This window comes from Cololabis saira, chromosome 13 (assembly GCF_033807715.1).
Source record: "Cololabis saira isolate AMF1-May2022 chromosome 13, fColSai1.1, whole genome shotgun sequence".
Classification (NCBI taxonomy): Eukaryota; Metazoa; Chordata; class Actinopteri; order Beloniformes; family Belonidae; genus Cololabis; species Cololabis saira.
In genome coordinates this window covers 4,991,457-5,006,636 of record NC_084599.1, presented here as the reverse complement: position 1 = coordinate 5,006,636, position 15,180 = coordinate 4,991,457, and the positions used below count along the sequence as shown (strand labels likewise).

Sequence of the window (15,180 nt, the reverse complement as noted above, 5' to 3'; positions counted from 1 at the left end):
CCAGAGGAATGCAAAACTGACCTGGAACATGACACGTTTCCTGAACTTTGTTGTCAGACATGGAGGGAAAGGTTTCTCTGTGTCACTCAGAAGGAAATGAGTGTTTAGTTTGTATGAATGTCTCCAGCCATGCAGAGCTGAGCCCACCAGGAGCCAGGAGAGGGGTGAGTTCCCCAGGAGTGTTACCTTCAGCCAGGCGGCGCTCGTGTCCGAAGTAGACGCGCGTGGCGGAGCTGTGGATGAAGGGCAGCGGCAGCTGGGGGAGGCCCGCTTCATCGTCCTCCAACACACACTGGAAAACAGAGCTGGGTTACTGCTCATGTCATCCTTTCATCTACACAATGCCACAACGATCAACACATTTGTAGTTTTATACTTCATGCTTCCACAATAAACTTTGAGACAGAGGTGAGAGACGTTGCTGCATCTTTGCTGACTCCTGAACCTTCACACCGACTCTGAGAAGATGCTACTTTGACGTGAGGGCAGAAGTGTTCAGAGGTGGGAAGCAGCTAAACCCCCTCAGCTCCACGCCCCTCCTCTGGCAGCTCAACAGAACACATCTCAAATAAAACAATATGAACTTTTACCAAAATGTGATCAAAGTTTAGGAGTTATAGCAATTTTAACCAGCAGGAGGTGGAGGTAAGAAGAGTCTGGTGGAGGATAGAAGAGTCTGGTGGAGGTAAGAAGAGTCTGGTGGAGGTAAGAAGAGTCTGGTGGAGGTAAGAAGAGTCTGGTGGAGGTAAGAAGAGTCTGGTGGAGGTAAGAAGAGTCTGGTGGAGGTAAGAAGAGTCTGGTGGAGGATAGGAGAGTCTGGTGGAGGATAGAAGAGTCTGGCGGAGGTAGGAAGAGTCTGGTGGAGGTAAGAAGAGTCTGGTGGAGGTAAGAAGAGTCTGGTGGAGGTAAGAAGAGTCTGGTGGAGGTAAGAAGAGTCTGGTGGAGGTAAGAAGAGTCTGGTGGAGGATAGAAGAGTCTGGTTGGAGGATAGAAGAGTCTGGTTGGAGGATAGAAGAGTCTGGTTGGAGGATAGAAGAGTCTGGTTGGAGGATAGAAGAGTCTGGTTGGAGGATAGAAGAGTCTGGTTGGAGGATAGAAGAGTCTGGTTGAGGATAGAAGAGTCTGGTTGGAGGATAGAAGAGTCTGATGGAGGTAAGAAGAGTCTGGTGGAGGATAGAAGAGTCTGGCGGAGGATAGAAGAGTCTGGTTGGAGGATAGAAGAGTCTGGTTGAGGATAGAAGAGTCTGGTTGGAGGATAGAAGAGTCTGATGGAGGTAAGAAGAGTCTGGTGGAGGATAGAAGAGTCTGGTGGAGGATAGAAGAGTCTGGTTGAGGATAGAAGAGTCTGGTTGGAGGATAGAAGAGTCTGATGGAGGTAAGAAGAGTCTGGTGGAGGATAGAAGAGTCTGGTGGAGGATAGAAGAGTCTGGTGGAGGTAAGAAGAGTCTGGTGGAGGATAGAAGAGTCTGGTTGGAGGATAGAAGAGTCTGATGGAGGTAAGAAGAGTCTGGTGGAGGATAGAAGAGTCTGGTGGAGGATAGAAGAGTCTGGTTGAGGATAGAAGAGTCTGGTTGGAGGATAGAAGAGTCTGATGGAGGTAAGAAGAGTCTGGTGGAGGATAGAAGAGTCTGGTGGAGGATAGAAGAGTCTGGTGGAGGTAAGAAGAGTCTGGTGGAGGATAGCAGGGATTAAGGGTGCGTCCCAATACTCCCCCTCGCCCTCCTTTTCTTCCCTAACCCTAACTTTTGCGCGTTCCCGTGAAGGTAGTGGTGTCCCAATTCCTCTTTTCACCTAGGGGGAGGGGGCATAACGAGGGCTAGGGGCTGAGAATAGCCCCTTCAAATCGAGGGATTTCAGATGCTGACTTGGCGAGCGAGGGGGTATGAAAAAAAGAGGCTCTGCGTCGATTTGACTCGCCGACCGAAGGCAAACAGGCAGACTGGTCTCAGAGAAATAGAGAGAAATAATCCTGTGACTCGTCAGATTTGTTTTGGATGTTTCTGATATAATAGTCTTCAGAAACCACAAAGTAATCCAGCTGTTATCTGGGTAATTTACACACTTTCAGATAAAGTTGCGGAAGATCACGCCAGAATAAAGGGATTTATGGTTCCGCGTTACACCAACGCAGATCCTACGGCGGAGGTTACGCAACCTACGCCGTAGGCTCTGCGTCGATTTAACGCGGACCCAAGCTCCGGACCCGGCAGACAGAAATCTCTAAATTTCGGAGCAAATTTCTTAACAGGCGTAGCTACAACTGTTAGATTTCATCTATTAAACCAACATATTCCTAAATGATTTATTTCAGCCGGCGTGATTCTCAACAGAGCTGCGTCCCGGGAGAGAGTGTCTCTCCCGGGGCTGACGGAGCAGCCTGACCCGGCGGAGACGTCTCTTCTCGGGCTGTGAGCTGAGGCTGCTCCCCGGGGCCGGCGGCTCTTCTCATCTCCGAAAACATCGGGTCAAATTTCTTAACAGGCGTTATTTGGATAAACTGAGCCCCGGTTGGGGATCTTAAGGTTACCATTATACCTGAAAAAATATTAAAACTTAATAAAGTGCCATATTAACAGCGCTACAGCTGAAATTAAAACAGCTTTTGGCTCTCTGCTTCCTGATCAGGGAAGGGATGAAAACGAGGGGTAGGGGGAGAATTGGGACAGGCACCTGGGCCAAGTGCCCTAGATCTCAAGTGCCCTAAAATCTCCCCCTTCTTTTTTAGGGCTTAGGGAAGAAAAGAAGTGCGAGTGGAGAAAAGAAGGGCGAGTGAAGGAGAATTGGGATTGGGCCTAAAGCAAAAAAAAATCCCAGGACGGAAAGTTTTCAGACCCCCCCCCCCCCCCCCCCCCCGTTGCGATTGAAAACGTAAATTTATAATCCATTCCTGAGAGTTCATATTTTGATCCAGTGGCAATATCCGTGCTAGTAGATACTTTTTATGTAATAATGACAGGGGGTTCTAAACGAGGCACTGCACTACAGACTCGCTACATAACTTTGAACAAAGCATCTGAAATTAAAATGCAGATATACAAACTCACAGCGCGTCACATTCGTAATGCAACGTAGGCTTGTAGCTCCGCAGTGTTTACATTGCGGCACACCGACATGCAACGAGGTCTAGCGCTGAGTTATGGTTCTGCGTTACACCAACGCAGACCCGGCGTAGGGTACGCGGCCGTACGCACCGTACGGCGCGCCTCGCCGCGTAACCTATGCTGAGGCCTACGGCGTCGATTTAACGCGGAACCATAATTCAGGCTTCACAGCGCGAATCCACTGTCCGCCGGCGCGCGCCCGGCTCCTCGCCACGCCGACTCCGCGCTCATATATTTAATACATTTATGAAGCGGAAGCCCATATATTTATAAAGCCCCACCTGGCCGAGCCCTAACACTGAGGCCATGGTAGATTTAGGTTACACACGGACACGCGGCACTGTTGACTTTTTTTCCCTGCCGGCTCTGCTCACTGCCGCAACGTGTTGCCTCCAGTCATTTCAATGAGAAGCACACCGCACCGCAAAACACTGCATTCAGCGCCGCACAGAAGCTTTTGATTTCTGAATGGATAGATACGTCGCTTATTTTTTGAATATTATGTTTTTCTTTTCTGGCCTGGTCCGTTGTTTGGGGAATTTTTTTTTTTTTTCCCCGTTCCGCGGAATTTTTTTGCTGAGACCAAAATCCGCGGAAGATTCTGATGCCTGATTGCAACACACGGTGCTTTACATGCAGAATAAAATAACAATCAAAAACACGTCGACGCAAACCACATGCGTAGGCACGGCGTCGTTTTGACGCAGAACCATAACTCAGCCTAGGCTGAGTTATTAGGTGTCAGGTTACGTGCATCTAAAACCAGAGGAGAACTTTACTGTGTGTGCACAGCCAACAGCTGATTGACTGCAGTGGGCGCCGTTCGACAAGTCACCGCGGCGCTACAGACACCCCGGTGTTCATATTTTTTGTCGGATTTGCGCTGATCTCATAAAAAAATATCCCAAAAAAATCCCCAGGACGGAAATCCGTACCAGGTACGGAGAACTTTAATCCCTGGGATAGAAGAGTCTGGCGGAGGATAGAAGAGTCTAGCGGAGGTAAGAAGAGTCTGGTGGAGGATAGAAGAGTCTGTTTGGAGGATAGAAGAGTCTGGTGGAGGTAGGAAGAGTCTGGTGGAGGTAGGAAGAGTCTGGTGGAGGATAGAAGAGTCTGGTGGAGGATAGAAGAGTCTGGTGGAGGATAGAAGAGTCTGGTGGAGGTAGGAAGAGTCTGGTGGAGGTAGGAAGAGTCTGGTGGAGGTAGGAAGAGTCTGGTGGAGGTAGGAAGAGTCTGGTGGAGGTAGGAAGAGTCTGGTGGAGGTAGGAAGAGTCTGGTGGAGGTAGGAAGAGTCTGGTGGAGGTAGGAAGAGTCTGGTGGAGGTAGGAAGAGTCTGGTGGAGGTAGGAAGAGTCTGGTGGAGGTAAGAAGAGTCTGGTGGAGGATAGAAGAGTCTGGTGGAGGTAGGAAGAGTCTGGTGGAGGATAGAAGAGTTGGAGGCGGTGTCTTGATGCTACGTCTGGCTGCTGATGCTACTGCAGATGGATCATGACTCCAGCATAGTGCCACACTTCTGACTCCCTGAAAACATGTGTGACCCGGGCGTACGGGGGCCGTGTGAGGCGTTCTTTACCTTGTGCACGTAGAGGTACTCTCTGAGGAAGGCCACCTGTTGCGTGGCCAGCTGCCGGCTGTCGTTGACCAGGATCTGCTTGAAGGCGGCCACGGCCGTGTCCTGCTGGCCCAGCGTGAAGGACTGGCGGCCGATGGTGAAGTTGATGTGGTCTTCTGCCAGGGACCAGCCTCTGTCCTTGTACACCTGCATGGCCTGGGTGTAGCAGCGCAGCGCGTGCTTCCTCTGGGAGACGGGAGGAGGAGCAGTCAGCACCGGCACCAGGACCTCTGGGCCTATCTTCTCCAGAGGTCAGGACTAGAGCCCTGATTCCTGTTTTCTTCAGCCCGCTCCCGCTGCATTTCTGACCATTACCGCCAGCACCCGCAGTGTTTATATCCCCTCCCGCCCACATCCACAAAACTCTGAGAATTCATGCTGCACAATAATAGAGATGCATTGCTTTTGTTTCTTCTCCCGTCCCGCAAGAGAAATGTACGGTGGCCGAGACCCGGCATTGCTGAAAATAAAATAAACGCTGCAAACAGAAACAAACGCTGCTGCAAATAAAAAAAAAAACGACGCAAATAAAAAAGCCACAACGGAAGTGAATTACCGGGGACTATTTTTGCTGATGCACCGGTGTTGCACATTAAAAATTACACGTAGCGACGTTGAACAATAACCTTTTCACTTATTTTCTCGTTCGTCGTTCTTCTTATTCCTCGCTCTTCTTATTTCTTCCTTTTCACTTACATCCTCTTCGTCTTCTTCTTCTTCTCCTCTCACGTAAAAAACACCGGTGCATCAGCAAAAATAGTCCCCGGTTATTCACTTCCGTTGTGGCTTTTTTATTTGCATCGTTTTTTTATTATTTGCAGCTGCGTTTGTTTTTATTTGCAGCGTTCATTTTATTTGCAAAATGTTTATTTTATTTGCAGCAGCGTTTATTTTTATTTGCAGCGTTTCTTTAATTTTCAGCAATGGCGGGTCTCGGCCACCGTAGAAATGTCCCAGACAAATCTATCTGATTTAATGTTAACATGATCATTGTGGAGCTTGATGGATAATTGACAGTTCATAGGTCACCTGACCCAAAGTTAGGGTGCTTTCAGACCTGTGGCCCGTTTGTTTTGTTCCGATTCAGGGGCTAAATCGATACGGTTGTTTCGTTTTTCGTTTGTGGGGTTTGTGTTCACAAGGCAACCGTCTGTAGCGGTTCAAAGCTGATAACAAATGCCATGAACCAACTGTTCTCTCATTGGTCAGAAATGAACGTGGAAGGAGTTTCCTCTTCCGTACCCCGGGAAAAATAACAACCATGGAGCATCGTAACCACAGTTATGAGTGAGTTGTGTGTGTTTCTGTGTGGATTCTGTTCTCACTGCAAACAAACCGCTCCAGGTCTGGAATGGAATCGGGCCGAGATCCTAACCCTAACCTCTCCTAGGAGATCTGCTCGCTTGTTTTGTCCCGCATCCGAGCGTGATTGCTGTGTTCACATGTACCAAACCAACCGATCTTTAGGGGGAAACGCTCCCTGTTTTGGAACAACTGCTCCAAACGGGACAGGAGTGAAAGAACCCTTAGATGCAAATCCATCATTGTCATCATCCACAAGATATTTCTCCTTTTATACGCGCATCAATTATGTGATTGAGGTTATAGCAACGAGAGTAGCTGTGAGTGGCTCAAATAACACTAATAAATAACATGAAATAAACAAAGTTAATGAATGAAACTAATTAATTTAACAAATGATTCACTTGGCCATTACATATCTGTGGAGGAAGAGAATGCTGCTGACTGACTGCTGGTTCCAATCCCTCGTCTCTTCCAAGATGCTCCACAGACACTAAACACACTTTCTACAAATATCTGACTTGCTTGGTCTTTGTTTTGTAAAGACCTTGTTTGAGGTTTATTTTCCACCTCATTGATTTCCATCTTGTCACTAGACTACATCCCGATCCTGCAGTGTTTTTTTTAGCCGCCCGCAGCAAAGTTCAAACCGCCTGTTCCCGCCAGATTTGCGTTGGGTCCAGCGGGACCCGGCAGGACCTGATCCCCGTGCAGCCCTCTAGTCTGGAGGTTCTGAGTTCTGCCGACTCACCGCGGCACCAGGGGCACCGGACGGCAGCAGCAACTCGGCCGGAGGGCTTACCTGTCCTGCCTTGCTGAAGCGATGGCCGGCCAGGATCATGTGGAAGGCGAACTTGCGCACCATGGGGCTCCGCATGTTGATGAAGCAGTGGCCCGCCTGCTCCAGCAGCAGAGCGCTGCGCAGGTCCGAGTCCTGCAGCAGAACCAGCACAGGTCACCCACACGCACCTCCACGCACCTCCACACCCTCAACCCTCAGGCGGAGCTGCTCACCTCGCTGGTCATCTTGATGAGCAGAGTGGCAGCCTCCGAGTACTTGGCCTGACTCTTGAGTATCTCTGCGCTGAGGAGGGCGCAGCGCTCCGCCAGCACCATGTTCCTGAGGAGGAGGAGATGAGAGACGCCGTCAGGAGAGAGACATGTCAACACACTGAAGGAAGTCTGGCCCAAGGAACAGAGCCCTGAACACATGTTGGAATCATTTTTCATGATTATGCCATAACTAATTGTTTTGTACGTGTCAACTGAAGTTGCGGAGAAACAGAAACTGATTATGGATTTCTTAAAATTGGAAAAAATTAAGTTTACAATTAGAGGTTCATTAGAAAGGTTCTTCTCGAGCTGGCAACCATTTATTACTTATTTTGAAAATTTGAGAGTACTTCCAAAGGACTGAGCTGATGTCTTTGTTTTTCGTTGTTTGTTGTTTTTCTATCCCTAAGAATAGTAACAGAATAATTACTAATACATTGGTATAAATATAACTCTGGGGGTGATATATGACAACACTCCAACTCAAGTGTTTACTAGTATAACTTGTGACTACTACTGGAATTGCTAATTATTGATCTAAGAAATAATTATTAATCTCTAGATAACACATTTCGTTTTCATTTTATTTTCTTATTTAAGTTTTGTTATGTCACTATATTACTATCTTTTTATTTATTTAATTTTTATTATTATTATTTATTTTATTTTTAATTTTTTTTGCTATTCCCAAGGGAAAATTAATGACGATAACTGTGGGGGGAGGGATGGGGAGAGGGAGGAGAAAAAAAAAAAAAAAAAGGTATGTTCATCTGTTTTGCTCTGTATTGTGGAAACAGTCTGCCAATAAAAACATATATAAAAAAAAAAGAAACAGAAGCTGCAGTTTCACATCACCGCAGAGGAATGTGGGAGTAGCGCACATCCTCTTATCAAGCATTAGTGTGTATGTGAAAGTGTTCTTCCAAGCCAGGTGCCAGCAGAAGGGGAGGCCTGACTGCATCTTGGACTGAAGATATTAACTGACTGCTAGTATTCTTCTATTGTGAGCTAATAATTTCCCACTTTGCATGAGCAGCCTTAACCCCCACCCTGCTGCTCGTGCTCGTGTAACCAGGGCCTTCCCAAATGAATAAAAAGAGGAGAGGAGGCAGAGATGGACAGATGTTTGGAGGATTGTAACTGTATGTTCTCTGACCTCTCTTCTTGCAAGTATTTAACCTGAACTGACATCTCTGTCTTTTGTTAATATGCAGCAGATTTAGCCGAGTTGCTGAGGGTGTCAGTCTGGACCCGACAACAGAGAAGTGGCGTTAAAGCTCCGGAGCTGCGGTCCGTCTCACCTGCAGACGTCTCGGTACGTCTGGATGGCAGTGTCCATGTAGTGGGCTGGATACGGCCGGGGGGCTCCACCCTGCAGGAAGGCCGACACCGCAGCCATTTCCTGCATAGAGAGGAGAGGAGAGGAACTCAGGACTTTCATCAGTAACAGGAGGTGAAGTGAGATGATACAACTCCTGGCGTGTGTGCGTTCTCACCAGCGCTCCTGCGGCGTACAGCATGGCCTGGTCCGACAGGAAGTCCTTCTTGGCGGTGTGGTAGCAGCTGTAGGCCAGCTCGTAGTGCTGCACCAGGAAGCACAGGTCGGCCATCTTCCTGATCTGCAGCTCAGGGGCCTCGGGGGGATACCTGGGGGCAGGGGGACACGTCACATCAGCCCCGTACACACACCTCAACCTCAGTCTGGGACCAGGAGCAGCTTACAGCAGGCCGCACGTGCTCTTGGGTTCACTGATGCTCTTCTCCGGAGCTTTCCCTCCGCCGAACCACTTCTTGGTGGCCGTGAAGAGCGAGCGGCTCAGGCCCTTCCTGGAGACCAGCTGTGGACAGAGAGAGGTCAGGGTCAGGGGGACAGAACCATCTCCAAGAACCAGGTCACAGCTTTGTTCCAGTCTGGTCCTCGGGGTTAAAGCCCAGCCAGAAGCTGATCAATCCTCTCAAATCTACGGGGTGGGATTTTTGATAGTTTTTTTCAAATTTGACTGACAAGTGGATAATGTTGTTAGGGTAAGTTTTTATCAGTTACGCCTCCTAGCCAAAGTGAAATCTTTTTTAAATCGTCACGACCTGGACAAAGCTGTTCATGCTCTAATCAGCTCCAGATCAGACTATTGTAATGCAGTATATGTTGGCGTCTCCAAGTCCTCTATTAGCCTTCAACTAGTGCAGAATGCAGCTGCCCGTCTTTTAACTAACACTAAAAGACGGGGGCACATTACTCCGGTCCTCTATTCACTCCATTGGCTTGCTGTCCATTTTAGACTGGATTTTAAACTTTTAATGTTCGTTTTTAAAGCCCTCAACGGCCTGCCCCGCCCTATTTATGGGAGCTTTTAACGGTGCGTGAACCTGGCAGGACGCTGAGATCCTCAACTGTTGTTGGAAGTCCCCAGGTCAAAGTTCAAGCGCTGGGGGGACGCAGCCTTTTCAACCCCCCCCCCCCCCCCCCCCCCACCCCCCCGGGGTCTGGAACAAGCTCCCTGCAACTACACACCGTCTCTGACCTGGGCCTTTTTAAATCAAGGCTTAAAACCTATTTATTTAGAATGGCTTTTAATACCCAGGAGTGTGCTGACACTTTTTATTCTATTTATTTTTTACTCCGTCTTAAGATTGTATGTTGCATTTCTGTATGTTTTATTGTGTCATGATATGATTACGGTTAGACACCACAGCCACTTCCATGAGCTTGTGTAGTCCTGCAACACTCCCAGCATGCCGTTGTAACCATTCTTGTCATGGAAACCACCGTCCGCTGTAAAGTGGTACCGGGGCCGCGGCCCCTGGTGTTGCTCTGACACTGGATGATGCGACGTGTCAACGGAAGGCCTGTGTTGGGAAAAATCGATTTTCCGATTCTAAATTGATTCTCATATGAATTCCTAAAAATCGATTGGTATGTCTAAAGATCGAATTTTTTTCATCATTACAGTTTGGTAATTTTTTGTTTATGCCCAAAAAAGGAATGTTTTGTTGGACACAATGTTTTTGCCTTTAAATATCTTTAAAGTTATAATTGCATAAATAATAATTATTATTGTCTATATTTCATTACTTTATTTACTGTTTTGAGGTTACATGGAAAAACATTAAAATGGAATGTGTTAAAAACTAAAACTGATTTCATCCGTCTCTGTTTCCTCCCTGGATCTGTTTGGTAATTCTGCCCCTCAGATGTTTCTGAAAGCAGTTCTATCAGCATTCTGGGAGCTGATTGGTCCTTACAGCATCATTAGCTGCAATACTTGCTGTTGAATCTCAATATAATACTAGTAGTAATATGTTGCAGGACTACAGTCATATAATTACAGAAGAGTATTAGGGCCAGGCAGGATAAAAATAAAAAATAATGTTTTAGAGGAGGAAGATTTTTTTCATTATGCACTTCGAGAAAAAAGTTGAAATGTCAAGAATAATGTTAAAATACAATTTCAAGAAAAAAGTAAAAATTTTGTGAATGAAAGTTGAAATGTTGAGAAAAATTTCGACTTTACTCACGAAATTTAGACTTTATCCTTGAAATTGTATTTCAACATTAATCTTGACATTTTGACTTTTTTCTCAAAGTGCACGATAAAAAAAAATAATCTTCCCCTCAAATATTTTTTCTCCTGCATGGCCCTGATACTGTTCCATATATAATTCATGCAACAGCTCAAAAAACAGTTTTAATAACACTAACCCAAATCAATATCGGAATCGGATGGGATCAAATCTTGATAATGGATTCTAAATCTTAAGAATGGGAATGGAATGGATTGTTGATATTAGAGCGGATCCCCAGCCCCGGCCAGCGGCGCTGCAGAGGAGCGTACCTGGTCGTTGAGCTGCCGGATGTTCTTCTCGATGTGCGGCAGCAGCCCCCTGAAGGTGAACTCCTGGATGAACTGTCGGATGTGGTCGTGGTCGTTGAGGGTGAGGCAGGCGCCGTGGCCTCCACCTCCTCCCCCTCCACCTCCTCCTGCCGCGCTGTCCGGATCCCTCGGGCCTTTCTTCAGGTCCATGCTGACGTCGTTGAGAGTGCGCAGACTGGCCGAGCTGCTGTCTGCATCCAGCTGGAGAGGATGGGTGTCCGGGCTGCCGGCTTCTACAGCTCCATCTGCACACACACACGCACTTACTTGCTGTTGAATCTCAATATAATACTAGTATTACTATGTTGCAGAACTACAGTCATATAATTCATGCAACAGCTCAAAAAACTGTTTTAATAACAATAACCCAAATCAATATCGGAATCAAATCGAATCGAATCAAATCTTGATAATCAATTCTGAATCTTAAGAATCGGAATCAAATGGATTCTTGACATTTGAATGGATCCCCAGCCCTGCTCCTGAAGGTACACAAGACACGGACTGTGGGGCAGCCGGAGGTGAACAAAGCCAGAGAGGATGGAGCTCAAAACCTTAATGTGGCACTAAAGCAACTTGACCACGCCGATGAATATCTTACCAAAACAAGGAAACACGGCAGTCACGTGTACGTGTTGAAAAAAGTCAACCGCCCGCCTGTGAACTTGTGCTAGAGAATCACAGACTGAGTCTAAATTTGGTCCATCATCATCTACTGATACCATGAAGAAAGACTAAAAAGAAGGGAAAGAATAGCGCTTTGCCACTAGTACCTACTCAGCCCGACTCGCCTTTGCGCTTTTCCACTAGGGGTCTAAGGTGAGTCAGGAGGCGGAAATCAGCGACTTCGACAGGTAATGGAAGCAAAAGTCTGTTTGATGATCCAACTCTGAGGGTCAGATGTTCATAAACCTGGTGCTGAGGAGAGAATTAAAAAGATCTAGATGGAGATAAGGAACGATCAGATCTACCAGGAGCTCTGTCTCTTCATAGCTGCTCACGGCTCCAGCTGACTTTTCAGCAGCAATGAGACAAACTATAAGCTTGAAGTTTCTCTCACTCTCATTTTTTAACTTGATATGGAACAGAAGCCACAGATCCAGCAGCACATCTATCATCTCCTCCAGGTTCTACATCTTTAGTGTTGTTGTCTTCACTCCAACCTCCTACTTCTGATCCGGGTATTGAAAAGAAACGAGGGCGAGGTGAGTGGAGTCGGGCTGAGTAGGTACTAGTGGAAAAGCACCAGAAGAGAAGCAAACCCTGACTGCAACGAGCAGCTGACATGCCAAGGGTGGAGAGAGAGAGAAAGCAGCGGAGGGGACCGACCTCGCTCCTCCGAGTAGCCGTCGTCCACTTCCGTGGCATCAACACTGTTCTCAGCAGCAGCTGGAGTCAGATCCAGGACGTCCTGCAACACAACAACATTAGTTCGTCATCCAGGGGGAGGAGTCGGGTCAGGTCAGAACCACATTCATTCTTCAACCCAGTCAGGAAATACACCGTTTCAATCTGCTTTCCTTCACCTTTGTCAAATTGGAAAACAAAGATAAGGAGCATCTTATCTCAATGTGATGCAGCAGAACATGTGTTTGTTACTCCGGGTTTGGACTGGATGTCCTAACCAGCCTGAGACTCCGGGTTCCTAGCCGAGCGGCATTGTAATGTGACCATGTCTGCACTGCAACAACTCTAAATCTTAACAAGAATATTTGTCTTATTTCTAGTTAAAATGTCTCATTTTTAGTCAAATAAAATCTGATTACACTTAAAACAAGACTTATCACTGGAAAAAACAACAATTTTCACCTGTTTCAAGTAGATTTTCACTTGAAATAAGTAGAAAAATCTGCCAGTGGAACAAGATTGTTTTGCTTGTAATGAGAAGATAAATCTTGTCCCACTGGCAGATTTTTCTACTTATTTCAAGTGAAAATTTACTTGAAAAAGGTGAAAATTGTCAAATAAGTTATTTTTCTGGTAATGACTCTTGTTTTAAGTGTAATGAGATTTTTTGACTAAAGATGAGACATTTTAACTAGAAATAAGACAAATATTCCTGGTAAGATTTTGAGTTTTTGCAGTGTGTCATTCAGGTGGATTCATCCTGCTTGAGATGCCTGTTCAGACGCTGATCTAAACTGACGGGCAGTGTTGCTGCAGGTGGTATTTATTTATTCAGAAATAACCATGAAATAGAAATGACACATTTGATTATTTTTGGCTGCCTGGGACAGTTTTAGACATTACCACCTACACTGAAGAAGCAGAGGCATAGCCAGTAACGGTCCATTACTCACTGGTCCTCCCAGCCAACTTTGATCAAAATACAGGTTTCACATAAACATATTCTAAAAAAATTATGAGAAAAGTTATAAATATAAACGTGATTTGTTGTTGACTTGTGTTCAGCCTTTATTTTTTTTCTTCAGATTAAAACAGAACTTTTGAAACAAGTTGCAGGGATCGAGCCTCGGGACATAATTGATTGCTTTGGTTCCGACATATTGAGCTACCTTTAGCCGGTCTTTATCACCACAACAATGGCTAAACAGTTCTCTGATTAGTTATTTTAGTTTTTTCTCTTTGATATAAGCTATGTCATGCAGTATATTAACACCTCTGCTGTTTGTGTTTATGTTTAGTTGCCACTTTGTACAGTTAAATTGTTCATTATTGTGTTGTAGCTGCAGAGCCGATGCGCTGCCAGTTCAGCAAATAGGCTACAATAGTGGCAAATAGGCTACTGGCCTATATAGCCAGGTTTTCATGCTCTGTTGGTTGAGCATGTTGTTTTTAACTGAAAATCTGAAATCTTTATTCGGATCCCCATTAGCTTCCACTGCGGCGGTTGCTAATCTTCCTGGGGTCCACATAAAAAAAAGAAAAAAGAGCGACAACAACGACCCATAACTATGTTCTTCTCTGGAAAAAACACACCTGCACCGGGGAATTTAGAAGAAAAAGACGCTACAGAGCGAGTCAGGATGCAGCAGCATCAGAAGAGCAGTGAAATACACACCAGTCACAATCTGTCCTACTGTACTTATTGTATTTTTTTTCATAAACATTTTTCATTTTCTCATGTTCAAATCCAAATAATCGGGTCACGGTGGGTGATCGGTGGGCTGATCTCCCCAATTTGAAGCCTTGCATAATAATTGTAAAAAACATAAAATGTTGCTACTTCGCGGATTTCACTTATCACAAGTTCTTTTTGGAACGTAACCCCCGCGAAAAACCAGGGATTACTGTATTTCTGATTCCAGGCTTGCAAGAAGGAAGCATCCCAGGATGTGCAGGTCTGCATGTTTGTCTTTGTAGCCTCCAGCTCTAAACAATGCTCTACTTTCCTGCAGTAAAACGTCCTGGAACACGTTTGCAGCCGGGGGCTCCATCACCTCTGCTGCTTTTCTCTCCAGCTGGAGTTGTCATGCAGCTTAACTGAGGTTAGTCCAGCGCTTACCTGGTTCCGGAGGTTGTTCTTGTGCAGGTACTGACTCCAGGGGTCGGGGATCTGCTCCTCCTCTCCAGCCGAGGAGGAACGGGAGTTCACCTTCAGAAGGTAACAGCCCTGGGGTCCATATCTCTGCTTCATATCCTCGTAAACCGTCTCTGCCCTGGAAGCCAGAGGAAGAACAAAGATGTATTAACCTCAAGAACAAACGTCTTTACGAAGGCAGATGCAAAAACTTTCCTCTCTGTTCTGTACAATTTCAATTCAATTCAATTGAAAAAACCCTTTTCCTGATTTGAAACCCTCAAATCAGAAAAAACGGAGGGGACCAGAGGACTCTTATTTCTTTACAGACATCATGAATCCAAGATATTACATGATTTTTCAACCACAACTTATTTGTCCACATACAGGACTGTCTCAGAAAATTAGAATATTGTGATTTTCTGTAATGCAATTACAAAAATGTCATACATTCTGGATTCATTACAAATCAACTGAAATATTACAAGCCTTATATTATTTTAATATTGCTGATCATGGCTTACAGTTTAAGAAAACTCAAATATCCTATCTCAAAAAATTTGAATATTCTGGGAATCTTAATCTTAAACTGTAAACCATAATCAGCAATATTAAAATAATAAAAGGCTTGTAATATTTCAGTTGATTTGTAATGAATCCAGAATGTATGACATTTTTTTTTTTTTTTTTTTTTTTTTTTTTTTTTTTTTTTTTTTTTTTTTTTTTTTTTTTTTAAATTGCATTACAGAAATTAAAGAAC

General features: G+C 45.5%; 1 protein-coding gene across 3 annotated transcripts in view; it reads right to left on the bottom strand.

Annotated features, from left to right (window-relative positions):
• Positions 1 to 15,180, bottom strand: part of trappc8 (trafficking protein particle complex subunit 8) — a 44,023-nt gene that overhangs the window by 22,729 nt on the left and 6,114 nt on the right. For all 3 annotated transcript variants that reach the window (XM_061737420.1, XM_061737421.1, XM_061737422.1), the window contains exons 5-14: positions 14,406 to 14,559; positions 12,269 to 12,350; positions 10,901 to 11,184; positions 8,790 to 8,905; positions 8,564 to 8,714; positions 8,369 to 8,469; positions 7,029 to 7,134; positions 6,817 to 6,948; positions 4,674 to 4,898; positions 187 to 292 (exon numbers count right to left, since the gene is read on the bottom strand). In XM_061737420.1, coding sequence (XP_061593404.1) covers positions 187 to 292; positions 4,674 to 4,898; positions 6,817 to 6,948; positions 7,029 to 7,134; positions 8,369 to 8,469; positions 8,564 to 8,714; positions 8,790 to 8,905; positions 10,901 to 11,184; positions 12,269 to 12,350; positions 14,406 to 14,559 — 1,457 coding nt within the window. The remainder of the gene's footprint in view (positions 1 to 186; positions 293 to 4,673; positions 4,899 to 6,816; positions 6,949 to 7,028; positions 7,135 to 8,368; positions 8,470 to 8,563; positions 8,715 to 8,789; positions 8,906 to 10,900; positions 11,185 to 12,268; positions 12,351 to 14,405; positions 14,560 to 15,180) is intronic.